The following is a 25,694-nucleotide window of genomic DNA, read 5'->3' on the forward strand; positions in this document are numbered from 1 at the left end:
GGGAGACACCAGTATGGGCTATAATCGGAATAGAGGACTTCAAAGAGGAAGTAAAACTAAAGTAAGTAGAATTTGGAATTGTAGCTAAGATTTCACTGGAATAGAATAGAAGAGGAAATAGATTCAGACGGGGTACCACTGTGAAAACAGTGGCAGGCCTGAGCAGGGGACTTCAGAAAGTGGTGATGAGTGAGCTCTACAGAGACTAGGTAAAGGGTGATAAGATTGCATGGGTTCCCTGAGGAGAGGTTTCCTGAATCTTGAAATTCATCCTGAAGAGTTTGGACTTTTTCCTGAGGATACTGGTAGACCACAGAAGGGTTTTGAACCTGGCTATAAAAGGATTAAAACAAAACCTAAGCTAGGGTGCCTGGGTGGCTCAGTTGATAAAGTGACTGCCTTCAGCTCAGATCATCTTCCTGGAGTCCTGGGATGGAATCCTGCACTGGGCTCCCAACTCCATGGGGAGTCTGATTCTCCCTCTGACCTTCTCCCCTCTCATGCTCTCTCTCACTGCCTCTCTCTCAAGTAAATAAATAAAAAATCTTTAAAACAAACAACCCTAAGCTTATTTTGGCAAGTGTAGAGGAAAAGTATGGGTAGAAGCAGAACAGGTGAGAGGCTATTATGACAGTCCAGATATGAAGTGGTAAGGATTTGAAATAGGAAGAGGAAGGATGGCAAAGGCAGTGGATGGAAAGACTCAAAGGGGAAATGATAGGATGTGGGGTCTAAGTAGATATGAGAGGGATGTGAACAAAGTGAGAAATCAAAGATAATTACAGCATTTTTAATTGAGTACGGGAGAATTATGGTGCCGTTGGCAGCAACCAGTTTTACAAGGGTGAATTGCTTTTAGAAACATTGATATATTTTAAGGGATAGTGAAAATTTCTAACTCGGAATAGTGGTTGACCTATTATTTAACATGGGCTTTCTAGGAAGTTGTCAGAACTAGATATCCCGATTTGGGAATCTTCCTCTTAGATATTACGGTTGAAGAAGTAAGGATGGATTATTCTCCAAGGAACAGAAAGGAAAGTAAAATGTAGTCCTCAGCACCAAATATGGAAGAATATCCATGGAATAGTGGGGGCAGCAGAAAAAAAGCCCTAGACAGAAACATCTAAATTCTTTTATTCTCTTGGTCTCACCAAGGACCTAAAGGAAAATTATTCCTGTCACTCACCTCACAGAATATTGTAAAGTTAATTACTCCGGGGAATTAAGGCGGCCGTGAATGAAGTGGCTCATTAGAATATTGTTATGCCTAGTTATCTGGATATCTGGGTTCTGGCCTTGATGATTTAAGGTTATCTTCATGTTGACAAAAATCAAGAAAGGAAAACTTTATTTCCCTAATATCTCCAAATTTCAGATGAATATTTTTATGTAACTGAAATATCTGAGATAGTGTCTACCATGATACACCATGTTACTGTTCATAAGAATTTAGGAAGTCAGATATAGTTCAGTACTTGAAAAAGCTTTTTATCTCCAGAAATATTTGTTTACCTTTTATTTAATAATGAAAATATGTTTTCTTTCTTACATTGGTTTTTAGGCAGCTCAAATAAAAATTTACTATTCAGGGGGCGCCTGGGTGGCTCAGTGGGTTAAAGTCTCTGCCTTCGGCTCAGGTCATGATCCCAGGGTTCTGGGATCGAGCCCCGCATCGGGCTCTCCGCTCAGCAGGGAGCCTGTTTCGCCTTCTCTCTCTGCCTGCCTCTCTGCCTACTTGTGATCTCTGTCTGTCAAAATAAATAAATAAAATCTTTAAAAAAAAATTTACTATTCAGGTTCAGGAACTAGTTAATTATAGGAATTTGGTTTATCTTTTTCACTCTGGTTGTTTTTTTTAAATTTAAAATTTTGATCCGATTAGTAGTATAAGCCTCTTAGACCTCAAACAAATGTAACATTGTGTGTCAACTATACTTCAGTAAAAAAATTTAAAAATATATTATAAAATATCCAAATTACGTAGCATAAGATTATGTGCTGTTTGTTTTGATGTGCACTGCTGGTCTCCCACTATCAAACACACAAGTGAAAGTCGACTATGTTTAGCTTTCAGAAGTGGGATGTCATATAATTTCAGCTCATTATTTTAGAGCAAATGGGTCTGACAAATTGTGTGTGTAAACAGTGTAAACAGGGCACCTGGCTGGGCTGGCTCAGTTGGTTAAGCATCTGCCTTTGGCTCAGGTCATGATCCCAGGGTCCTGGGATTGAACCCCACATTGCGCTTCCTGCTTGGCAAGGAGCCTATGTCTTCCTCTCTCTCTGCAGCTCCCCCTGCTTGTGTTCTCTTGCTCTCTTTCTCTGTCAAATAAATAAATAAAATCTTTAAAAAAATAAAATAAAACTGTATAAACAATAAATCTTACCATGCTTTTATTTCATGCAATTGTTAAAAACTCAAAGTTTTGGAATTCATGTGATAATTCAGACTGCTTATTGTTTACTTACAGAGAAAAAATACCATACGGTACACAAAGTTGTAAACTTCATACAAATCAAAATAATTCTTCAAAAATAGTCCAAGTCTGTAAGCTCGTGAAGCAATATTAAGTGCTATGTAAAGAGCTCATTAATTCAAAATGAATAATGTTTTGTGAATCCTGAAAAAAATATAAGCCTCTTTGAAACCATTTTGGAAGCAAAGCGTAAATGCAAATATTTGGCTAGTTAAGGGGAAGAAATTATTATTCATTCCCTCATTCATTTATCCAATAAGTAAATATTCATTGAACATCTTCTGGTAGCAGTCATTGATTGTAGTAGGAGCTGAGGATGCAGCCTTGAGTAAAAGATTTTGTTCCTTTCTTTATGGAACTTCTTAAATTTTATTAAATTTTCAGTAACCTTTATGAATTATTAGTTATTCTGACTGATAGCTAAGCACTGTTGATATTTCTTGGCCCCATCCCACCTCCTACTCCACAAAGCCCTTCTTCCCTAAGTTGAGACCACTTTTGCATAGGGTTTTATTTATTTTTATTTTTTAAAAGATTTTATTTGAAAGAGAGAAAGACAGAATGAGCAGTGGGGTGGGGCAGAGGGAGAGAAGCAGACTCCCTGCTGAGCCAGAAGCCTGATGAGGACCTCAGTCTTGGAAATCATGACCTGAGATGAAGGCAGACCCTTAACCAACTTAGCCACTCAGGTACTCCTTGCATAGTTTTTTTGTTTTTTGTTTTTTAAAACTCTGCTTTGAATTTGAAACTCATAGTCTTCCAAACAAGGAATTGTTATTATTTGGATAATGTTATTGTTAACATTTTACTATTATTTAATATGTTTTGGGGTGACTGGATGGCTCAGTCAGTTAAGTGGCCCCCTCTTGGTTTCTGCTCAGATCATGATCTCAGGGTCAGGAGTTTGAGCCCCACATCGGTCCCTGCACTCAGCACAGAGTCTGCCTGAGATTCCCTCTCCCTTTCGCTCTGCTCCTTCTCTGTCCCCGCTCACTCATGTGCACAAGTGCACTCTCTCAAATAAATAAATGAATCTTTAAAAAAGATTTTACTATATTAATATTTGCTATATGTGCTTCATCTATTGTGTTTTGAGGTATTTTAAATTATAGGTACCCTGACATTTTATCCCTAAATAGGTCACTGTGTATCTCCTTATAAAAGCATATTTTCCACTGGACAGCCCCATGCTGAAGATTGAAACTGGACCATTGTCTTATACCATACACAAAAATAAACTCAAAATGGATGAAAGACCTAAATGTGAGACAGGAATCCATCAAAATCCTAGAGGAGAACACAGACAGCAACCTCTTTGACCTCGGCTGCAGCAACTTCTTACTAGACACTTCTCCAAAGGCAAGGGAAACAAAAGGCAAACATGAGCTATTGGGACTTTATCGAGATAAAAAGCTTTTGCAAAGCAAAGGAAACAGTCTAAAACCAAAAGACAACCTACAGAATGGGAGAGATATTTGCAAATGCCTTATCAGATAAAGTGCCAGTATCTAAAATCTGTAAAGAATGTATCAAACTCAACACCCAAAGAACAAATCATTCAAGCAAGCAATGGGTAGATGACATGAACAGACATTTGTCCAAAGAAGACATACAAATGGCCAATGGACACATGAAAACAAGTGCAACATCACTCGGCATCAGGGAAATACAAGTCAAAACCACAATGAGATACCACCTCACACCAGTCAGAATGATGTGAGGTGGTATCAAAATTAACAAGTTAATGAAAATTAACGAGTCAGGAAACAACAGATGTTGGTGAGGATGCAGAGAAAGGGGAACCCTCTTACACTGCTTGTGGAAATGCAAGCTGGTACAGCCACTCTGGAAAACATTACGGAGGTTCCTCAAGAAGTTAATACACTACGACCCAGCAATCACACTACTAGGTATTTACTCCAAAGATACAAATGTAGTGATCTGAAGAGGCACCTACACCCCAATGTTTAGAGCAGCAAAGTCCACAATAGCCAAACTATGGAAAGAGCCCCACTGTCCTTCGACAGATAAATGAATAAAGATGTGGCATATGTATACAATGGAGTATTATCCATCAAAAAATTGAAATCTTGCCATTTGCAAAGATGTGGATGGAACTGGAGGGTATTATGCTAAGCAAAATAAGTCAATCAGAGAAAGACTTTTATCATATGATTTCACTCATATGTGGAATTTAAGAAACAGAAAAGAGGAGCATAGGGAAAGGGAGGGAAAAATAAAACAAGATGAAATCAGAATGGAGAAGAGGGAGACAACCCATAAGAGAGACTTTTTTTTTTAAAAGATTTTATTTATTTATTTGACAGACAGAGATCACAAGTAGACAGAGAGGCAGGCAGAGAGAGAGGAGAGAGGAGGAAGCAGGCTCCCTGCTGAGCAGAGAACCCGATGCAGGGCTCAATCCCAGAACCCTGGGATCATGACCTGAGCCGAAGGCAGAGGCTTTAACCCACTGAGCCACCCAGGCACCCAGCCATAACAGACTCTTAACCATAGGAAACAAACTGAGGGTTGCTGGAGGGGAAAGGGGTGAAGAGATGGGGAACTGGGTGATGGGCATTAAGGAGGGCTCCTGATGTAATGAACACTGGGTGTTATATGTAACTGATGAATCACTGAACTCTGCCTCTGAAACTAGTAATACACTATATGTTAATTAATTGAATTTAAATTTGAAAAAAACAGAAGCATTCTCCTATATAACTTCAGAATCATGATTACATCTGCACAATAAACAATTCCCTAATGTCATGTAATACCAAACTTATATTAAAATGTACCCAGTTGTTCCTAAAATGTCTTAAAATGATTTATTAAGATCAGGATGCAATCCAATCCAATCTAAGGACCGCATATTCCATTTGCTTTTTTTTTTTTTTTTAAAGATTTTATTTATTTATTTGACAGACAGAGATCACAAGTAGGCAGAGAGGCAGGCAGAGAGAGAGGAGGAAGCAGGCTCCCCGCGGAGCAGTAAGCCTGATGCGGGGCTCGATTCCAGGACCCTGAGATCATGACCTGAGCCGAAGGCAGTGGCTTAATCCACTGAGCCACCCAGGCGCCCCCCATTTGCTTTTTACAGCATAAAGGGAATTCCCAGTTTTTTGGTCTGCCTCAAAGATCCTTATTCAGCCTCTTTCTAGAAACTGCTTGCTTATTTTTTCATATATACATTAGCGTTTAATTGTATAATTTTCCAACTGGAAAGTTTATCAAATTGAAGTTCTAGGTGATTGTTTATTTATTTTAAGATTTTATTTATTTATTTGACACAGAGAGAGGGACGGCAAGAGAGGGAACACAAGCAGGGGAGTGTGAGAGGGAGAAATAGGCTTCCCGCTTAACAGGGAGCTTGATTTGGGGCTAGATCCCAGGACCCTGGGATCATGACCTGAGCTGAAGGCAGATGCTTAACTGCTGAACCACCCAGGTGCCCCTGAAGTTCTAGGTGATTTAGAACCAGGTTCTCTGAGGCTGTTAGATGATATGGAAATTTGAGTTCTCCCTTTGGATAAGTGTTTACATTCAAGCATATAGGACTATATAAGCAGAGGTATTATAAAGCAGATTTAAAAAATTTTTTTTTTAAAGATTTTATTTATTAGAGCGAGAACGAGAGAGCACAAGCTGGGGAACGACAGAGGAAGAGGTAGAAGAAGACTCCCCGCTGAGCAGGGACTCTGATGTGGGGCTCAATCCCAGGACCCTAGGATCATGAGCTCACCTGAAGGCAGATGCTTAACCGACTGAGCCACTTAGGCACCCGATTTTAAAACTTTTCTAAAAAATACTTTTAATTTTCGGGCGCCTGGGTGGCTCAGTGGATTAAGCCTCTGCCTTTGGCTCAGGTCATGATCCCAGGGTCCTGGGATCGAGTCCCGGAACCGGTTCTCTGCTCAGCAGGGAGCCTGCTTCCCTCTCTCCCTCTGCCTATTTGTGATCTCTCTCTGTCAAGTAAATAAATAAATAAAATCTTTAAAAAAGATAAAAACTATTTTTAATTTTTAAAAATTTATTTAAATCCCAGTAAACATACAGTGCAATATTATTTTCAAGTGATAAATCAGATTTCAACATGGAGTTTTATGTAGTTTTGAAGCATTTACTACAAAGTAAAGGGGAAATAAACTCTTTTTTGAAAAATTAATTCAAAATGGGATGAAAGACCTCAATATAAGTGCTGAAACTATAAAACTCTTAGAAGAAAATCTTTGTGACAATTTATTAGGTAATTTTTAAAAAAATATTTTATTTATTTATTTGGCAGAGTGAGATATCACAAGCAGGCAGAAAGGCAGGCAGAGAGAGAGGAAAGCAGGCTCCCTGTCAAGCCCAGAGCCCAATTCGAGGCTCTATCCCAGGATCCTGAAATCATGACCTGAGCCAAAGGCAGAGGCCTAACCCACTGAGCCACCCAGGCATCCCTAAGAAATGTGTGTGTTTTTTTAATGGATTTTATTGTTAAGTAATCTCTGTGCTCATAGTGGGGCTTGAACCTACAGCAGAGCTGCACACTTCTCTGACTGAGTCAGCCAGGCATCCCTAGGCAATAGTTCTTTAGATATAATATCAAAAGCAAAAGTAATAAAAGAAAAAAATAGACAAATTGGACTTCATCAAAATTAAAAACTTTTGTACATCAAAGGACATTATCAAGAAAGTAAAAATTTCACAGAATGTGAGAAAATATTTGTAAATCATATATCTGATAAGTATCCAGGTTATGTAAAATACAACTCAAGAATAAAAAGATGACCCAATTTAAATATGGGTAAAATATTTGAATAGACATTTCTCCAAACAAGATATATAAATGGCTGATAGCACATGAAATGATGCTCAATATCATTAGTCATTATGAAAATACAAATCAAGATTACAATGAGAAATCACTTCACACCAGGCTGGCTGTAATTTAAAAAGCAGACAATGACAAATATTGGCAAGGAAGTAGAGAAATTGGAACACTCATACACTGCTGGTGGTAATGTAAAATGGTGCAGATGGTATGGAAAACAGTTTAGCAGTTCCTCAAAAAGTTAAATATAGAATTACCATATGACCAAGCAATTCTAGTCCTAGGTATCTACACAAGAGAATTGAAAACGTGTTCACATGAAAACTTGCACAAGAATATTCATAGCAGCATTATTCATAATAGCCAAAAAGTGGAAACAACTCGAATATATATCAGTCTGATGAATGGATAAACAAATGAGATATATTCATGAAATGTATTTAGCCATAAAAAAGTATGAAGTACTAATACATGCTACACCATGAATGAACCTTGAAAACATCATATTAAATGAAGAAATTCACATGTAAAATACCACATGTATAAATTCCATTAAAATGAAAACTTTGGGCCTGGCAAATTCATATTTGTATATCTTCTTTGAAGAAATGCCTGTTCGAGTCCTTTGCTCATTTTTAAACTGGGTTACTTGTCTTTTTATTGTTGAATTGTACTTTATATATTTTGAGTATTAGATGCTTATCAAATACGGAATTTGCAAATATTTTCTCCTGTAGATTGCCTTTTTTGCATTCTTGATTGTGTTCTTTTGTATTTAGTTCTTTTTATTTTTATTTATTTATTTTTAAAGATTTTATCTGTCAGAGAGAGACAGAACATGCACAAGCAAGAGGAGTAGTAGGCAAAGCAGGCAGAGGGAGAAGCAGGCTCCCTGCTGAGCAAGCAGCCTAATTCAGGACTTGATCCTGGAACCCTGGGATCATGACCTGAGCCAAAGGCAGATGCTTAACCCAGGCATCCCTAGTTAGTTCTTTTAATAATTTTTTATGCATATTCTTTAATTTTTTTAAAAAAGATTTTATTTATTTTAGAGAAAGTGAGAGCACTAGTGTGGGAAGGGATAGAGGGAAAGGGAGAGAGAGAGACTCTCCAGCAGACTCCCTGCTGAGTGCAGAGCCCAATGTGGGGCTCAGTTACACAACCCTAAGATCATGACTTCAGTTGAAACCAGGAGTCAGATGCTTAACTGACTGAGCCACCCAGACACCCTGGATATTCCTTATTTGATGAGATACTGTATTCATACTTTTCTTTAGTTCTTTAGACTGTTTCCTTTAGCTTAGAATGTTTTTTAAAGTTTTATTTATTTATTTTTTTCAGTAATCTGTCCACCCAATGTGGGGCTTGAACTCACAGCCCTGAGATCAGGAGTCACACACACTGCTGACTGAGCCAGCCAGGCACCCCTAACTTAGAACATATTTAAAATAGTTGATTATTGTCTTCTTTCATTCACTCATTTTTTTTTTAAGATTTATTTATTTTAGAGAGAGTGAGAGAGAGAGTGAGTGAGGGGAGGGAGAGAATCTGCAAGCAGACTCCCCAGTAATCATGGAGCTCTATGCGGGGCTCAATACCAAGAACCATAAGATCATAATGAGCTGAAACCAAGAGTCTGATTCTCAACTGACTGATCCACCTAGGCACCCCAAGGAAGATTTCTTATGGACTGCTTTTCTTTCCATATATAGGCAGAGAGGCAGGCAGAGAGAGGAGGAAGCAGGCTCCCTGCTGAGCAGAGAGCCTGATGCGGGGCTTGATCCCAGGACCCTGAGATCATGACCTGAGCCAAGGCAGATGCTTTAACCCACTGAGCCACCCAGGCACCCCTGGTCAATTAATCTTTGGCAGAAGAGGCAAGAATATGAGTGAAAAGATTGCTTAAAAATAAATTTTTTAGGGACGCCTGGGTGGCTTGGTTGGTTAAGTGGCTGCCTTTGGCTCAGGTCATAATCCCAGGGCCCTGGGATCAAGTCCAGCATCAGGCTCCTTGCTCAGCTGGGAGCCTGCTTCTCTCTCTCCCTCTGCCTGCCACTCTGCCTGCTTGTGTTCTCTCTCTCTGTGTGTGTCACATAAATAAATAAAATCTTTAAAAAAAATAAATTTTTAAAAAAGATTTCTTTATTTTAAAGAGAGAGATAGAGCATGCACTTGGGTGGGTGGGGGGGGAGCAAAGGGGAAGGGAGGGAAAGAGCTTGATCCCATGACCTGATCATGACCTGAACCCAAAACAAGAGTGGGACACTTAAGAGACTGAGCCACCCAGATGCTGCAAAAATAAGATCTTAAAAAAAGACACCACTGAACAGCTTTAAATATAAGAAATACTTAGGGAGAATCTGACAAAAGATGTATAACACCTATAAACATTGAGAGAAATTCAAGACCTAAGCAAATAGAAAGAAATACCTTATTTATGGGGGTCCCAGTGTGATAGTGGAAGACCAAGGAGGTTGTAATCAAACACAGAGTTTTAAAAGTTAGGATTTGGAAAGTGCTTGGTTCTCAAGGATAACAAAATTCCACATATAGTCATGGTGTTAGTTGTGGAAAAGAATGAAAATATTAGGGTATCAGCTGGGTGGAGCTTTCTGCCTTGTGTTTAAAGGACTGAGGAGGAAGACGATGGATGTGTGGTGGATAGAATATATGAAGTGGTATCTTGACGTGCTTTTCTATATCGGTTGCTCATGTTATGTCCTTAGAACTTGATATAGTGCCTGGTGAATAGTAGTCATTCAGTAAAAGTTGTAGAAATAAAGAAGGATTAATACAGTTTTATGGATGTCACACTTAAGGTGGTTCATTACCCCAACTTAATTTTTTGGCCATCATGGAGGGAGACTGAGGCAGAACAAGAGCCAATCCCAAAGACTTATAGCAATAAATTGCATAAACAAGGAAAGATCTTAGATTTCTGTCACTGAGGTGTTTTCACTTGTGCGATGACACTTTGTAGGTGATGAGAATATGCTTCATTCATTTCATAAAATTTTTAAATGCTTTCCTTGTTTTAGGCACTGTGGTTACGGGGGATATAGATTGAACAATACATACATACATCTTGCCCTTGCAGAGCTTCTAGTCTAGTGGGAGTTACAAACAAGTAAACAGGCAATTAATAATAGGACACGGCAAACAATGTGATGGCGGAAGTACACAATGATGTGAAACCATATATAAGGAACATTTAATCTAAATATCTAAGCTAAGACTTAAGGAGAAAGTACTCCAGGCAAAGTGTTCTAGGCAGTTGGGACAGCCTCAGCAAACGCATGGAGATGATTTAAACCTTGGAAAATTGGGAAATATCCTATAGTCTAGGGAAGGGAGGTGGCGAAAGTGAGCAAAAGCCAAATTCTACAAAGCCTTACAAGCCGTTTTCAGGAGTTTGGAATTTATCCTGTGCGATGGGGAATCCTTGAAGGACATTAAGCAGAGAAGTGACATGATCGCACATTGATTTTTTTTAAAGTTTAAAATTTTTTTAGTGACCAGTACACTCAGTGTACTCATGATCAAACCCATGATTCTGAGATCAAGAGTCACATGTTCTTCCAACTGAGCCAGCCAGGTGCCACACACATGTGATTTACAAATTGTATTGTGACTTCTTTGTTGACAGTGGGTTGGAGAGGATCATAATGAATTCAGGGAGACCAGTTGTCAATGTAGTAATTTTGGTGAGAGAGTTGTGGGGACTTGAATTAGAGATAAAAGTATGTTTGGGAGCTGAAGGAGAAAGGTACTTTGGTTTCTCACTTGAGCCATTGGGTCAATGTTTGTTGCATCCACTGAGCTAACAGTGTTGAGAACAAGTAGGTTTGGGGAGAAGATACATTCAGTTTTGGACTTGCTAAATTTGAGGGGTGTCTGGGTCAGTGATCAGTATATTGTTACTTACTAAAGCTAGAAGAGTAGATGAGATTGAGAGGTTAGAAGATTGAGAATGAGATTGAGGTTAGAAGAAAGCCAGGAGAGTATGGTTTCCCCATGACAAGTGAAGTAAATGGTAAAAACAAACAAACAAAAAACCCCCCAGAAAAACCCAAATGAGTAGATGTGATTGCCCAGGGAGCATGATGTATGAGAGAAGAAAACCTGAGACCAGAATCCTACTTTTAAGAGACAAATAGGGATAGAGGAAGTGCCACAGAAATAGAAGGAAGGGACTGGGAGAATTTTAGATCAGGAAGGGAGGAGTAGCTGGCAACATTTTTACACTGAAGTATCAAGTAGGATATGTATTGAGGTGTGTATAATGGTTACAGCAACAATGAAGTTCATGATGACCCTGGTTGGGGCAGTCTAATGCAATGTAAAAGCAAAAGACAGTTTATATTACTTAAAGGGGTGAATGAGTGGTGATAAAGAGAAGATTTAGTAAAGATAATGTATTCAAGAGGTTTAGCTGTGAAGGAATGAGAGAAAGGGCAGTTAATTATATCTAGAACGACGTGGGGTTAAAGGAAATCACCTGTTTTTCATAACATTCTTTTGATTACATTTCTTTTTGGGATCGTGATTTACCTTTTTAGTATTATGTCTGTTTTTTTGGCTTCATTTCGTTTTTTCAAAAAAGATTTTATTTATTTGAGAGGGAGAGAGAGCAAGTGAGAGAGCACGGGGGATGGAGGGCAGAATAGAGAGAGAGGACAAGCAGACTCTGCACTGAGCATGGAGCCCAGTGCAGGGTTTGGTCCTACCACCCTGAAGTTGTGACCTGAGCCAAAATCAGAGTTGGAGGTTCAACCAACTGAGTCCCCCAGGCGGCCCTGGTTTCATTCATTTTGAGATGATGGATGGGGCAAGAATTGAAACTACATAACTATTTAGCTTTTGCCTTATGTAGTTAATACTTTGCATGTGGTAGGAAAATAGCTTTACTGTCTTAATTAACTAGATTTTCTCTGTATAATTTTTGAGCAATCCTCTAGATAATGAAACCTCATTTTAATCTATTGCATCTTTTGTTTGTTTTTTAGATCATTCATCGTGATATAAAACCTGAGAATATTTTAGTATCCCAGTCAGGAATTACTAAGCTCTGTGATTTTGGTTTTGCGCGAACTCTAGCAGCTCCTGGGGACGTTTATACGGACTATGTGGCCACACGCTGGTATAGAGCTCCAGAATTGGTATTAAAAGATACCTCTTATGGAAAGTATGTATATTTGGGGATCCTATCTGGGCTTTCCTCGTCATCTCTTTTTTCCCTTTGTGTATCTGTCACCCCTACTACTGATAGCCTCTGCCTTCTGCTTATGGGTTAAGGGTAAGAAATGGATGCCTCTAAAAAAAAAAAAAAAAGACCCTCTAGGCACCTGCCCTACTACATAATGATACTGCCATGCCTCCTCTGTACTGAGGGGCCCCAACTTCAGGTGACCTTTGTAAACATCTTTCAGGCTGTATCCATGCTTACTTTAAGCTGTGCTCCACCCTTGGCAGAGTTGCCTCCTCTGCTTATCTTTAGCCTTTACATTCTGCAGAGATTTAAAAATCACTTACCTCACTCTGCCAGTGTTACCATAGGAACTGCCAAGTTTCCTATTTTCTGGAATATGGCACCCTCTTTACAAAGTCTGGCAAATAATTTTTAAACTGTCCTGCTCTAGATGCCTTAAAAAGTAGCAATGTCTCAGTCTGTTGTGAAACCGTAGAAATAGTATATGAAACTGGAGTCTAATATACAAATAGCAAATCTGGAAGTACATAAAGGGACGTAGTGGTCCAACTTAACACGAGAAATGGGGGGATGGTGGGTAATTCTCACACACTTTTCCTAGAAACCATTATTCTGTTTTTACAATAATATTTAACTTCAGTGAGTATTTGCTTCATGCCAGAAACTGTTCTAAATACTTTATATGCATTACATCATTTAATTTTCACAACAACCCTATGATAAGGCGCTGCTATTATCATCACCCCATTTTATTTCCTTTTATTTTTTAAAAATTTATGAGTGATAATTCAGTTTATTTTATTAAATTTTTTTATTTGATAATAGCTGACATACAATATTACATTAGTTTCAGATGTACAACATAACAATTGATCTTTTTTACATTATGCCATGATCACTACAAATGTAGCTACCATTTGTCACCTTATAATACTATTACCGTATAATTGGCTATATCCCCTATGTTGTACCTTTTATTCCCATGACTCATTCATTCTGTAACTGGAAGTCTGTATCTCCCACTCCCCTTCACCCATTTTGCCCATTCCTCCATCATCCCCATTTAAAATAAGAGGTTACTAAGGCACAGAAACTGTACTGTACTTACCACTGGTGCCCTACACAGACCATCTCTGTGCTTCTGTTACTTTATCTGTATAATGGAAAAAATAATAGGACCAGCTTCATTGGTTTGTTGTGAGAATCAAATAATTTAGTGAATGAAAAAAATTAGAATATAGTAAATGCTCAATAAATGTAACCTCCGTAAGATCTATGTCCCACTTTAACCCTCTCTTCATGATAGAGCTTAAATTCCTTTTCTGATGCTCCCCCTATTTCCCAATCCTTGCCCCCAAATCATATCCCCTTCTAAACCCTCTTGTTCATTATTTGTAAATTTTGTGCCAATTAATATTTAACATGGCCTAGTTTTAGTTCTTTTAAAAAAATACTTCCTGCTGAAGGTATCTGTTCTTTGAGAACAGATATAATCTCTTTTAGTCCACAGAGATAAAATTGGTAACTTGTACATGGTAAATTTGGATTCTATGAGACTTCACATTATGTTTGAAATAAATTTGCTAGAGCATGTTTTTTAAGAAATCCTTTTATTGTAAAACAACACACAGATATAAAAAAAGCTCACAATGAATGTATAGCTTCCCTGCCAGATAAAAAAATAGAATTCTGGGGTGGAGGGAGGGCTTAAATAGGTGAAGGGGATTAAGAAACATCATGGTGAGGGGCGCCTGTGTGGCCCAGTGGGTTAAGCCTCTGCCTTCGGCTCCGGTCATGATCCCAGGGTCCTGGGACTGAGTCCCACATGGGGCTCTCTTCTCAGCAGGGAGCCTGCTTCCTCCTCTCTCTTTGCCTGCCTCTCTGCCTACTTGTGATCTCTCTCTCTGTCAAATAAATAAATAGAATCTTAAAAAAAAAGAAACATCATGATGAGCAATGAGTAGTGCATAGAATCATCAAATCATATTATATGTTTGAAACTAATATAATACTTTACATTAATTATACTTGAATTTAAAAAAATAGAATTTTGCTGCCCCTTCAAATACTCTCCATGTGCCCTATTACAGTTATACCTTTTCCCCTTATCCCAAAAGTGACCATGATGTTGACTTTTATTATATTCAGTTCCTTACATTTCTTTATAGTTTTATCTACTTATCTAAGTACATGCACTTAGTTTAATCTAGCCTTTTTTAAATGATAGCTTTTTTAAAAAAGATTTTATTTATTTACTTGACAGACAGAGATCACAAGTAGGCAGAGAGGCACGCAGAGAGAGAGGAGGAAGCAGGCTCCCGCTGAGCAGAGAGCCCAGTGCAGGGCTCCATCCCAGGACCCTGGGACATGACCTGAACGGAAGGCAGAGGTTTTAACCCACTGAGCCACCCAGGCACCCCTGAATAATAGCTTTTTTGAGATATGATCCACATACCATAAAACTCACTCATTTAAATTGTACAATTTAGTGGTTTTTAGTATATTCACAAAGTTATACAATCATTACTACATTCAATGTTAGAACATTTTTGTCACCCCAAAAGAAACCCTATTTCTGTTGGTGGTCACTCTTCCTTTCCTGCCAAGCCTTCCAGGCCTAGCAACCACCAGGCTACTTTCATTCTCTATGGATTTGCCTATTCTGGACATTTCATATAAATGAGATTAAGTAATATCTGTTTTTTTGGGACTGACTTCTCTCACTTCGAATACTGTTTTCAAGGGTCATCCATGTTATAGCATGTATCAGTACTTCATTTCTTTCTATGGCTGAATAATATCCAGTCTATGGATCTAACACATTTTTTTTATCCAGTCTTTAGTTGATAGATATCTTGATTATTTCCATTTTTTTGGCTATGATGAATAATGTGAACATTTGTGTACATGTTTCAGTGTGGACCTGTGTCTTCATTTCTTTGGGGTCTAAACCTGAGAGCTGGAATTGTGGGTGGTAACTCTATGTTTGATCCTTTGAAGAACTGCCAGATTGGTTTCCACAGTGTCTGTATTGCTTTATATTCCTGCCAGCAGAATGTAGGGGATCCAATTTCTTCCTATCCTTGTCGACGCTTATTATCATCATTCTTTATGGCCACCCTAAACTTTTTTTTCTTTTTTAAGATTTTTTATTTTTTATTTGACAGACAGAGATCACAAGCAGGCAGAGAGGCAGGCGGAGAGAGAGGGGGAAGCAGGATCCCCGCCGAGCAGGAGCCCCATGCGGGTCTCCATCCCAGGACCCCGGGATCACAACCCGAGCCGAAGGCAGAGGCCTCAACCCACTGAACCCCAGGCGCCCCCCTAGACTTTTTTTTGAAGATTTTATTTATTTATTTGACAGAGAGAGACAAAGTGAGAGAGGGAACAGAAGCAGGGGGAGTGGGAGAGGGAGAAGCAGGTTTCCGGCTGACCAGAGAGCTGGATGCAGGACCCTGGGATCATGACCTGAGCCAAAGGCAGCCACTTAATGACTGAGCCACCCAGGCGCCCCCACCCTAGACTTTCTCCTCCATCCCCAGGCATTCTTTTAAAAATTGGCTTCTTAGGGGCACCTGAGTGGCTCAGTCCGTTAAGCATCTGCCTTCTGTTCAGGTCATGATCCCAGGGTCCTGGGATTGAGCCCCGCATGGGACTCTCTGCTCAGTGAAGAGCTGGCTTCTCCCTCTCTCTCTCTGCCCGCCCCCCACCGACTTATGTGTGCACGTGCTCTTTTTCTGTCTCTCTCTCTCTTTTTTTTTTTAATGTTTTTTTTTAAAGATTTTATTTATTAATTTTGACAGAGAGAGATCACAAGTAGGCGCAGACAGAGAGAGTGAGAGGGAAGCAGGCTCCCTTCAGTGCAGAGAGCCCGACGTGGGACTCGATCCCAGGACCCTGAGATCATGACCTGAGCCGAAGGCAGCGGCTTAAACCACTGAGCCACCCAGGCGCCCTTCTGTCTCTCTCTCTTGAGCTCACTCTCTCTCTCGAGCTCACTCTCTCTCTCAAATAAAATCTTAAAAAAATAAATATACTTTTTATTTTGGAATAATTTTACATTTATAGAAAAGTTGCTGACATAGTAAGAGTTCCCATACAGCCCTCACCCAATTTCTGCTTTCCCTAACATCATAATCTTACATTATTGTGGTATATTTGTTAAAACTAGTCTTGCTTTTTTATTTAAATAAGATCGAGGGGTGCCTGGGTGGCTCAGTGGGTTAAAGCCTATGCCTTTGGCTCAGGTCCTGATCCCAGGGTCCTGAGATCAAGCTCCACATCGGGCTCTCTGCTCAGCAGGGAGCCTGCTTCCCTTCCTCTCTCTCTGCCTGCCTCTCTGTCTACCTGTGATCTCTGTCTGTCAAATAAATAAATAAAATATTTAAAAAAATAAGATCTAATATGTTTTTACTTATTTATTTATTTTTAGATTTTATTTATTTATTTTTGTGAGAGAGAGCACACACAAGAAAAAGCAAACACGAGCTGGGGTAGGGATAAAGGGAGACGCAGACTCGCCACTGAGCAGGGAGCACGATGCAGGACTCCATCCCAGGACGCCAGGATCATGACCTGAGCTGAAGGCAGACACTTAACCCACTGAGCCACCCAGGTGCCCCACCCCCTTACATGTTTTTAAATTCTCTTTTAAACTACAGTAATTTCCTTTACCCCTTTATTTTTCTTAAAACTTACCTGTTGAAGAACCCAGACCACTGAGTTTCTAAATCTGAATTTTGTTGATTGCATACTCACAGTGGAATTCAACATGTTTCTTTGTTCTTTATATTTTGTGCAAATTGTCACCTGGGTCCATATGTTGGGTTAGTCTGAGGTTCAGTCTATTTGGCAAGATTATAGGCAGTATTGTCTTCTTGCATCAGGAGAAGCGTTAGTCTGAATGTCTCTTTTTGTGATGTTAGTAGCCACTGATGCTTAATGACTAGATCTGTCAATTCATGGGGGTTTGCAAATGGTGGTATTTTAATTTTATCTTCTCTTCTTATTACTTGTAATACCTTGGGTGAAGCGTTTTGAGGAGAGCACTTTTTGTTATGAGGAATGGGTCTTGTATGTAAGTGACAAATCATGGTATTCTACTCCAGAAACAAATATTGCACTGTATGTTAACTAAGTAAAATTTTGAATTAAAAAAATAAACATATTTTAAATATATTAATTAATATATTAAATATATTAAAAATTAAAAATGCAAAATATAAAAATAAAAAAAATAAATGCTCCCTACTTGTTCTTAAAAAAAAAAACTTTATTGTGATAAAATTAATACATAATACAATTCATACTTTTAAAGTATGTAATTTAGTGGTTTTTAGTATATTCACAGGTAGGTGCAACATCACCATAATTTTTTAACATTTTCATCACCTTAAAAAATCCTGTATCCTTTAGCTATCACCCTCATATACCCCACCCCTCTTGTTCCAGCCCTAATCAACCGCTAATCTACTTTCTGACTTTATAGATTTCCCTATTTTGATTTTCATATGAATGGAATTATATAATATGTGGTCTTTTGTGACTAACTTTTTTACTTAGCATAATGATTTCAAGGTTCATCCAAGTTGTGGCACATATTAGTACTTCCTTTCTTTCTTTTTTTTTTTTTCCTTTAAGATTTTGTTTTTAAGTAATCTCTACACCCAATGTAGGCCTTGAAATCACAATCCTGAGTCAGATGCTCTTTGGACTGAGCCAGCCAGATACCCCCTTCCTTTCCTTTTTTATAGCCCAATTATCTCCCCATTATGTGGATAGATCACTTTTGTTTATTCATTTACCCATTGATAGACATTTGAGTTGTATTCATTTTTGGCTATTATGGATAATGCTGCTTTAAATATTTATATATCAGTATTTGTATGGGCATATGTTTCATTTCCCTTGGAGTGAAATTAATGAATCTTATGGTAACCTTATGTTCACTCATTTGAGACATTGTCAGACTATTTTTCAAAGTGTCTGCATCATTTTCTTTTAATTAATTAATTATTAATTAATTTTAAAATAACATATAATGTTTTCTTTGCCCCAGGGGTACAGGTCTGTGAATCATCAGGCTTACACATTTCACAGGACTCAGCATAGCACATACCCTCCCCAATGTCCATAACCCAGCCACCCTCTCCCTACGCGTCCCCCCTCCCCCGCTCCCCACAACCCTCAGCAAGTTTCGTGAGATTAAGAGTGTTTTATGGTTTGTCTCCCTCCCGATCCCATCTTGTTTCATTTTTCCTTCCCTACTGCCCACAACCTCCCCACCCTGCCTCTCAAATTTGTCATATCAGAGAGATCGTATGATAATTACCTTTCTCTGTGTCTGCATCATTTTAAAATCCCACCAGCAGAGGGTGAGGGTTACAGTTTCTCTAATATCCTTATCAACACTTGTTATTATCTGACTTGGCTTCTAGTTCTCGGAAAGGGTGTGAAATGGTATCTCGTTATGGATTTGATTTGCATTTCCTTGATGACCAGTGATGTTGAGCATCTTTTCATGTGTTTATTGGTCACTTGTAGATCTTCCTTCAAGAAATGTCTATTCAGATCCTTTTGCCCATTTTTAAATTGTATTGGCTTTTTATTATTGAATTCTTTGTATACTGTAGATTCATTTCCTTATCAGATAATACATTTTTAAATTTTTTCTCTCATTCTGTGGATTGTTTCTTCATTTTCTTGATGGTGTCCTGTGACACACAAAAGCTTTTAATTTTTTTTTTTTTAGAATTTATTTGAGAGGGAGAGAGAGAGAGAGACTGTGGTGGGGGGCAAAGGGAGAAAGAGGATCTTCAGCAGACGCCCCATTGAGCGTGGAACCCCACATGGGGCTGAATCTCATGACCCTGAGCTCATGACTTGAGCTGAAACCGGGAGTTGGAGACTTAACCAAATGCAACATCCAAGTGCCTCTATTTTGAGTTAATTTTTATATGTGATAAAATGTAAGGGGTTTCCTTCTTTTGCCTGTGACTATCTATTTCTCTAAGCACCATTTGTTGAAAAGAATGTTTTTCCCTCATTGAATGGTCTTGAAACCACTTGACCAGAAATGGCAAGGTTTATTTCTGGATTTCAGTTGTATTCCGTTGATCTGTATGTTTGTCCTCATTCCAGAACCACACTGTCTTGATTATCATTGCTTTGTATTGAGTTTGAAGTAGGAAAGTATGAGTCTTCCAACTTTATTTTTCGTTTTCAAGATTGTTTTGGCTATTCTGGGTTCCTTGCAGTTTCATATGAATTTTAGGATCAGGTTGTCAATTAAAAAAAATTTTTTTTCCAAAAAGACAGCTAGGATTCTGATAGGGATTACACTGAATCTGAATCATTTTGTAGAGTATTGCTATCTAAACAATGTAAAGTCTGCTAATCTATGAATATAGGACATCTTTTCATTTTTCTAGATCTTCAATTTCAACATTTTGCAGCTTTCAGAACATACATTTTGCACTTCTGTTTATTCCTATTTTATTCTTTTTTATGTTATTGTGAATGGAACTATTAATTTCATTTCAGATGTTCAAGTGTGAAAAAAAAATCCCTGATTTTTGTATTTTAATTTTGTATCCTGCAACCTTGGTGAACATATTGGTTCTAATAATTGTTTTTTGACTTAGGACTTCCTATATACAAGATCATGTCATCTGTGAAGAGAGATAATTTTACTTCTTTTCTGGTCTAGATGCCTTCTGTTTTCTTTTCCTCCTAATTTCTCTTGCCAGAACCTCCAGCACAATGTTGAAAAGAAGTGGTGAGAGCAGACATCCTTGTCTTGCTCCTAATGTCAGGGGAAAAGCATCCAGTCTTTCACCATTAAGTTTGTTAGCTGTGGGTTTTTCATAGATGCCCTTTTTCAGGTTGACAAAATTTCCTTTTATTCCTAGTTTGTTGAGAATTTTTATTATGAAAAGATATTAGTCAAATTCTTTTTCTGTACCTGTTGAGAGGATCATTTGCATTTTATTTTTTTAATCTATTGATATGATATATCCCATTAATTAATTTTGCATATTGAACCAACCTGTGTTTCTGAAATAAATCCCACCTGATCATGCTGTATAATTCTTTTTTTTCCTTTTGTCTTTGGTACCTGATTCTGCTTGACCTTGCTAAAATATAATGAAAGATGCCACTTACAATGCAACATTATGTACTGAAAGTTATTTCTATTGGAGGTATTGCCTGTTTCATTGGGTCTACAAAACAACATGAACACTCTTAAGTTTAAGGACTAGTGTATTACTCTATATACCAGGAATGGGTAAATCTGGCCTACTCTCTGTCTTTGTAAATAAAGTTTTATACTGTAAATAAATAAAGTAAATAAACAAAATAAATAAATAAAAATAAATAAAATAAAGTAAATAAAGTTTTATGGTAACAGTCACACCCATTCATTTATTATGATATTCATATCATCTATGGCAGCTTTCACCCTGTTGCAGTTGCTTAAGTAGTTGCACCAGAGACTGTATGGCCTGCAAAGCTTAAAATATTTATTATGTGCTCCTTTACAGAAAAAGTTTATTGGCCTCTGTACAATACCACACCAAGAGTATAGCAACACAGAAGCAAGAGCAAACAATCATATATATATATAATATTTTAAAAATACATATATTTTAAATACATATGAATTCATATATTTTATTTATTTGTTTTTTTAAAGATTTTATTTATTTATTTGAGAGAGAGAGAGTGAGGGAGAGCATGAGAAGGGAGAAGGTCAGAGGGAGAAGCAGACTCCTCATGGAGCTGGGAGCTTGATGTGGGACTTGATCCTGGGACTCTAGGATCATGACCTGAGCTGAAGGCAGTCGCTTAACCAACTGAGCTACCCAGACACCCCGAATTCACATATTTTAAATACATATATTTTAATTGAAGTATTATTGACATATAACATTAAAATAATTTCAGGTATAAAACATAGTGATTTAACAGCTATATACATTACGAAGTGTTCACCACAGTAAGTATATTACAATATTATTGACTTTGTTCCTTATGCTGTGCTTTTCATTTCTGTGAATTATTTATTTCAAAACAGGGGTTTTACCTTTTTTTTTTTTTAAGTTTGTACCTTTTAATCCCCTTCACCCATTTCACCCATCTCCCTACCCCTTTGACGACTACCAGTTTGTTCTTTATGGTTCTCAGTTTTTAATTAAATTAAATTTATTAATTAAACTAATCTCTACACCTACTATGGGGCCTGAACTCTCAACTCTGAGATCAAGAATTGAATGCTCTTCCAACTAAGTCAGCCAGGTACTCTTACTAATTTGTTCTTTATATTTAGGACTCTCTTTCTCTCTGTGTTATTGTTTTCTAGATGCCACAGTGTGTGTAATTCTTTTTATTTGTTGCTGGACTCAGTTTGTTAGTATTTTGTTGAGAAATTTTTTGTCCATATTCATGAGAGATATTGGTAAGAGATGTTGGTCTATAGTTTTCTATCGATTTTTTTACAATACTTATTTAAATTCCAGTTAGTTAATATATAGTATAAAATTAGTTTCAGGTGTACAATATGGTGATTCAACACTTCCATACAATACCCTGTGCTTATCACTAGTGTGTTTCTTAATATCCATCACCTCTTTAAGCCATCCCTGTTCCTACCTCCCTTCTGGTAAATACCAGTTTGTTCTGTATAGTGTTTCCTCTCTTCTGTTTTTTGAAAGAGTTTGTAAAGAATTGGTATTAATTTTTCTTTAAATATTTGATGGAATCAGCAGTGAAACCATCTGGACCTGGGGTTTCCTTTGTATGTAGTGTTCTCATTAGGAATTCTAGTTTTTCACTTGTCACAGGTTTATTTAGATTCTCTATTTTTCTTGAGCCAGTTTTAATAGTTTGTGTTTTTCTAGGAAACCGTCCATTTAACCTAAGTTATCTGATTTGTTGATGTACATTATTCATTTTATTCCTTTATAATCCTTTTGATTTCTGTAAGGTTGGTAGTAATGTTACTTTTTTCATTTCTGATTTTTTTTTTTGTATTTGACAGAGAGAAATCACAACTAGGCAGAGAGGCAGGCAGAAAGAGAGGAGGAAGCAGGCTCCCTGCGGAACAGAGAGCCCGATGTGGGGCTCGATCCCAGGACCCTGGGATCATGACCTGAGCCGAAGGCAGAGACTTTAACCCACTGAGCCACCCAGGCGCCCTCATTTCTGATTCTTATAATTTAAGTCTTCTCTCTTTTTTTCTTAGTCATTCTGGTTAAATGTCAACTTTGTTGATCTTTACAGCTAGCTTTAGTTTCAGTGATTTTTTTAAAAGATTTTATTTGTTTATTTGACAGAGATAGATACAGCAAGAGAGAGAACACAAGCAGGGGGAGTGGGAGAGGGAAAAGCAGGCCTCTCGTAGAGCAGGGGGTCCCATGCGGGGCTCAGTCCCAGGACCGTGGGATCATGACCTAAGCCAAAGGCAAACACTTAATGACTGAGCCACCCAGGCACCCTAATTTTTCTCTTTTTTAAAAAAAATTATTTATTTCATTAATTTTCACTCTAATCTTTATTATTTCCTTCCTCCCACATGCTGTAGTTTTAGTTTGCTTTTTTTGTCCACTGTCTTAAGATGGAATGATAGGTTATAGATTTAATATTTTTTTCTTTCTAAGTCTTCTTTCTTTTCTTTTTTGAAGATTTTATTTATTTATTTGAGAGAGAGAGCCCAAGTGCTTGGGGCAAGTGGAGGGGGCAAAGGGAGAGCGAGAAGCAGATTCCCTGCTGAGCGCAGAGTCCGATGTGGGGCTCAGTCCCAGGACTCTGAGATCATGACCTGAGCTGAAGTCAGACACTTAACCAACTGAGCCACCCAGGTGCCCTGAAGTCTTCTTTCTTAATACAGCCCATCTGTATGTCTTCTTTGGAAAAGCGTCTATTTAGGTCATCTGCCCATTTTTAATTGGATTATTTGTATTTTTGGCATTGAGTTGTGTATATATTTTGGATATCAATCCACAGCATCTCCTTTTTAAACAGAAATAAAAGAGTACTACATATAGTACAGAATCTTCCTTTTTTTTCCTCTTTTAATTTTTTTTTAATTAGTAGACTTTACTTTCTGAGAGCATTTTTAGGTTTACAGAGAAATTGAGCAGAAAGTAAAGTTCTCCAATACCTACCCCCTCCTTCTTACACCCTCCACAACCCAGTTTTCACCTTACATTAGTTGTTAACACCTTACATTAGTTTGGCACTTTTTTAAAAAGATTGATAAACCCCGGGGGTGCCTGTCTGGCTCAGTCAGTGGAGCGTGTAACTCTTGATATTGGGGTTGTGAGTTTGAGCCTCATATTGGGTGTAGAGATTACTTAAAAAAATAAATCTTTAGGGGCACCTGGGTGGCTCAGTGAGTTAAAGCCTCTGCCTTCAGCTGAGGTCATGATCCCAGGGTCCTGGGATCAAGCTCCGCGTCGGGCTCTCTGTGCAGCAGAGAGCCTGCTTCCCTTCCTCTCTCTGCCTGCCTCTCTGCCTACTTGTGATCTCTGTCTGTCAAATAAATAAAAAATCTTTTAAAAAATCTTTAAAAAAGATTGATAAAACATTATATATTTATTATTGTTAATTATAATCCATAGTTTACATTAAAGTTCACTCTTTGTGTTGAATTCCTATGGATTTTGACAACATTTATCCACTATTACAGTATTATACAGAATATTTCCACACCCCTAAAAATCCTCTGTGTTCTATCTTTTCATCCTTTCCTCCTCCTCCCTGAATTTCTGGCAACCACTGATCTTTTTACTGTCTCTATACTCTTGTTTTTTCCAGAATGTCATGTGTTGACATGGGGTCATATGTTATACTGCATTTTCAGACTGGTTCTTTCACCTAGCAATGTGTATTTAAGTTTCCTTCATTTTTTGGTTTTGTTTTGCTTTATGTCTCAATAGGTCATTTTTTAATCACTAAATAGTACTCCATTGTATGTTTATTTGACAATTTGTTTATCCTTTTATTTAATGAAGGGCATTTTGCAGTTATGAATAAAGCTGCTGAAAACATTCATGTACAGGTTGTTTTTTTTTTTTAAGATCCTACTTATTTATTTGACAGAGAGAGATCACAAGTAGGCAGAGAGGCAAGCAGAGAAAGTGAGAGGGAAGCAGGCTCCCTGCCGAGGGGAGAGCCAGATGCGGGACTCGATCCCAGGACCCTGAGATCATGACCTGAGCCGAAGGCAGTGGTTTAAACCACTGAGCCACCCAGGCGCCCCCATGTACAGGTTTTTCAGTGGATATAAGTTCTTCATATAACTTCATATAACTCATCTGGTTAAATATTGATTAGTGCAATAATTTTTTTAAGATTATTCATTTATTTATTTGAGAGAGAAAGAGACAGAAAGACAGATAGACAGTGGGGGGTGGGGGACAAAGAGGCTGAGGGAGAGAATGAACAGACAAGCAGACTCTACACTGAGTGCAGATCCTGACTAAGGGTTCGATGTCAGGATCCTGACATCCTGACTCACGGATGACAGTTGCTCCAGTATCACTTTTTGAAAAGACACTCTGTTCTCTACTGAATTTTCTTTTCTTCTTTTTCAAAGTTTAGTTGAATATATTTTGTGAGTCTATTTCTGGACTCTATATTCTGTTCTCTTGATCTGTTTGTTTGTTTTTTTCAATAATACCATACTGTTTTGATTATTGTAGCTTTATAATGTCTTGAAGTCAGGTAGTATCTTTCCTCTGACTTTGTTCTTCAACATCGTGTTGGCTATTCTGGGTCTATTGCTTTTCCATATTGTTAAAAACCAAAATTCAGCTGAGTAAAATTTAAAGATCTTAATACCTTTATTCAACGATTTGTGAATGAGATAGCATTCCATCTAGCAGACAGAAAGACACACTGAGGGAATGTACAAAATGGAAAGACTTATATAGGTAGAATGGGGCAGAACAAGGCAATTACTAGTAAAGAGTAGATTGTTTGTGGTAAGATCACCTTCCTTTAGGGGATAGCAGGGTTCTGTCAGGCAGGTTACCTCACTAGTGCTGACCATGTAAATCCAGATTGACTGGTTTAAGAGTCCACTTCTGGGAGAAGTTGAAACTAATTAAGTATTTTTAAGAAGATTTTGTTTATTCATTTATTTATTTGAGAGAGAGAAAGAGCACGAGCCAGGGGAGGGGCA

The 25,694-nt window shown here is 38.0% G+C and overlaps 1 protein-coding gene across 1 annotated transcript in view; it reads left to right on the forward strand.

The window, feature by feature from the left end:
* The window catches only part of CDKL3 (cyclin dependent kinase like 3), a 108,140-nt gene that overhangs the window by 9,853 nt on the left and 72,593 nt on the right, over positions 1 to 25,694 (forward strand). The window contains exon 4 of the mRNA XM_046000046.1: positions 12,306 to 12,484. Within this exon, the coding sequence (XP_045856002.1) occupies positions 12,306 to 12,484 (179 nt within the window). The remainder of the gene's footprint in view (positions 1 to 12,305; positions 12,485 to 25,694) is intronic.

This window comes from Meles meles, chromosome 3 (genome assembly GCF_922984935.1).
Source record: "Meles meles chromosome 3, mMelMel3.1 paternal haplotype, whole genome shotgun sequence".
Classification (NCBI taxonomy): Eukaryota; Metazoa; Chordata; class Mammalia; order Carnivora; family Mustelidae; genus Meles; species Meles meles.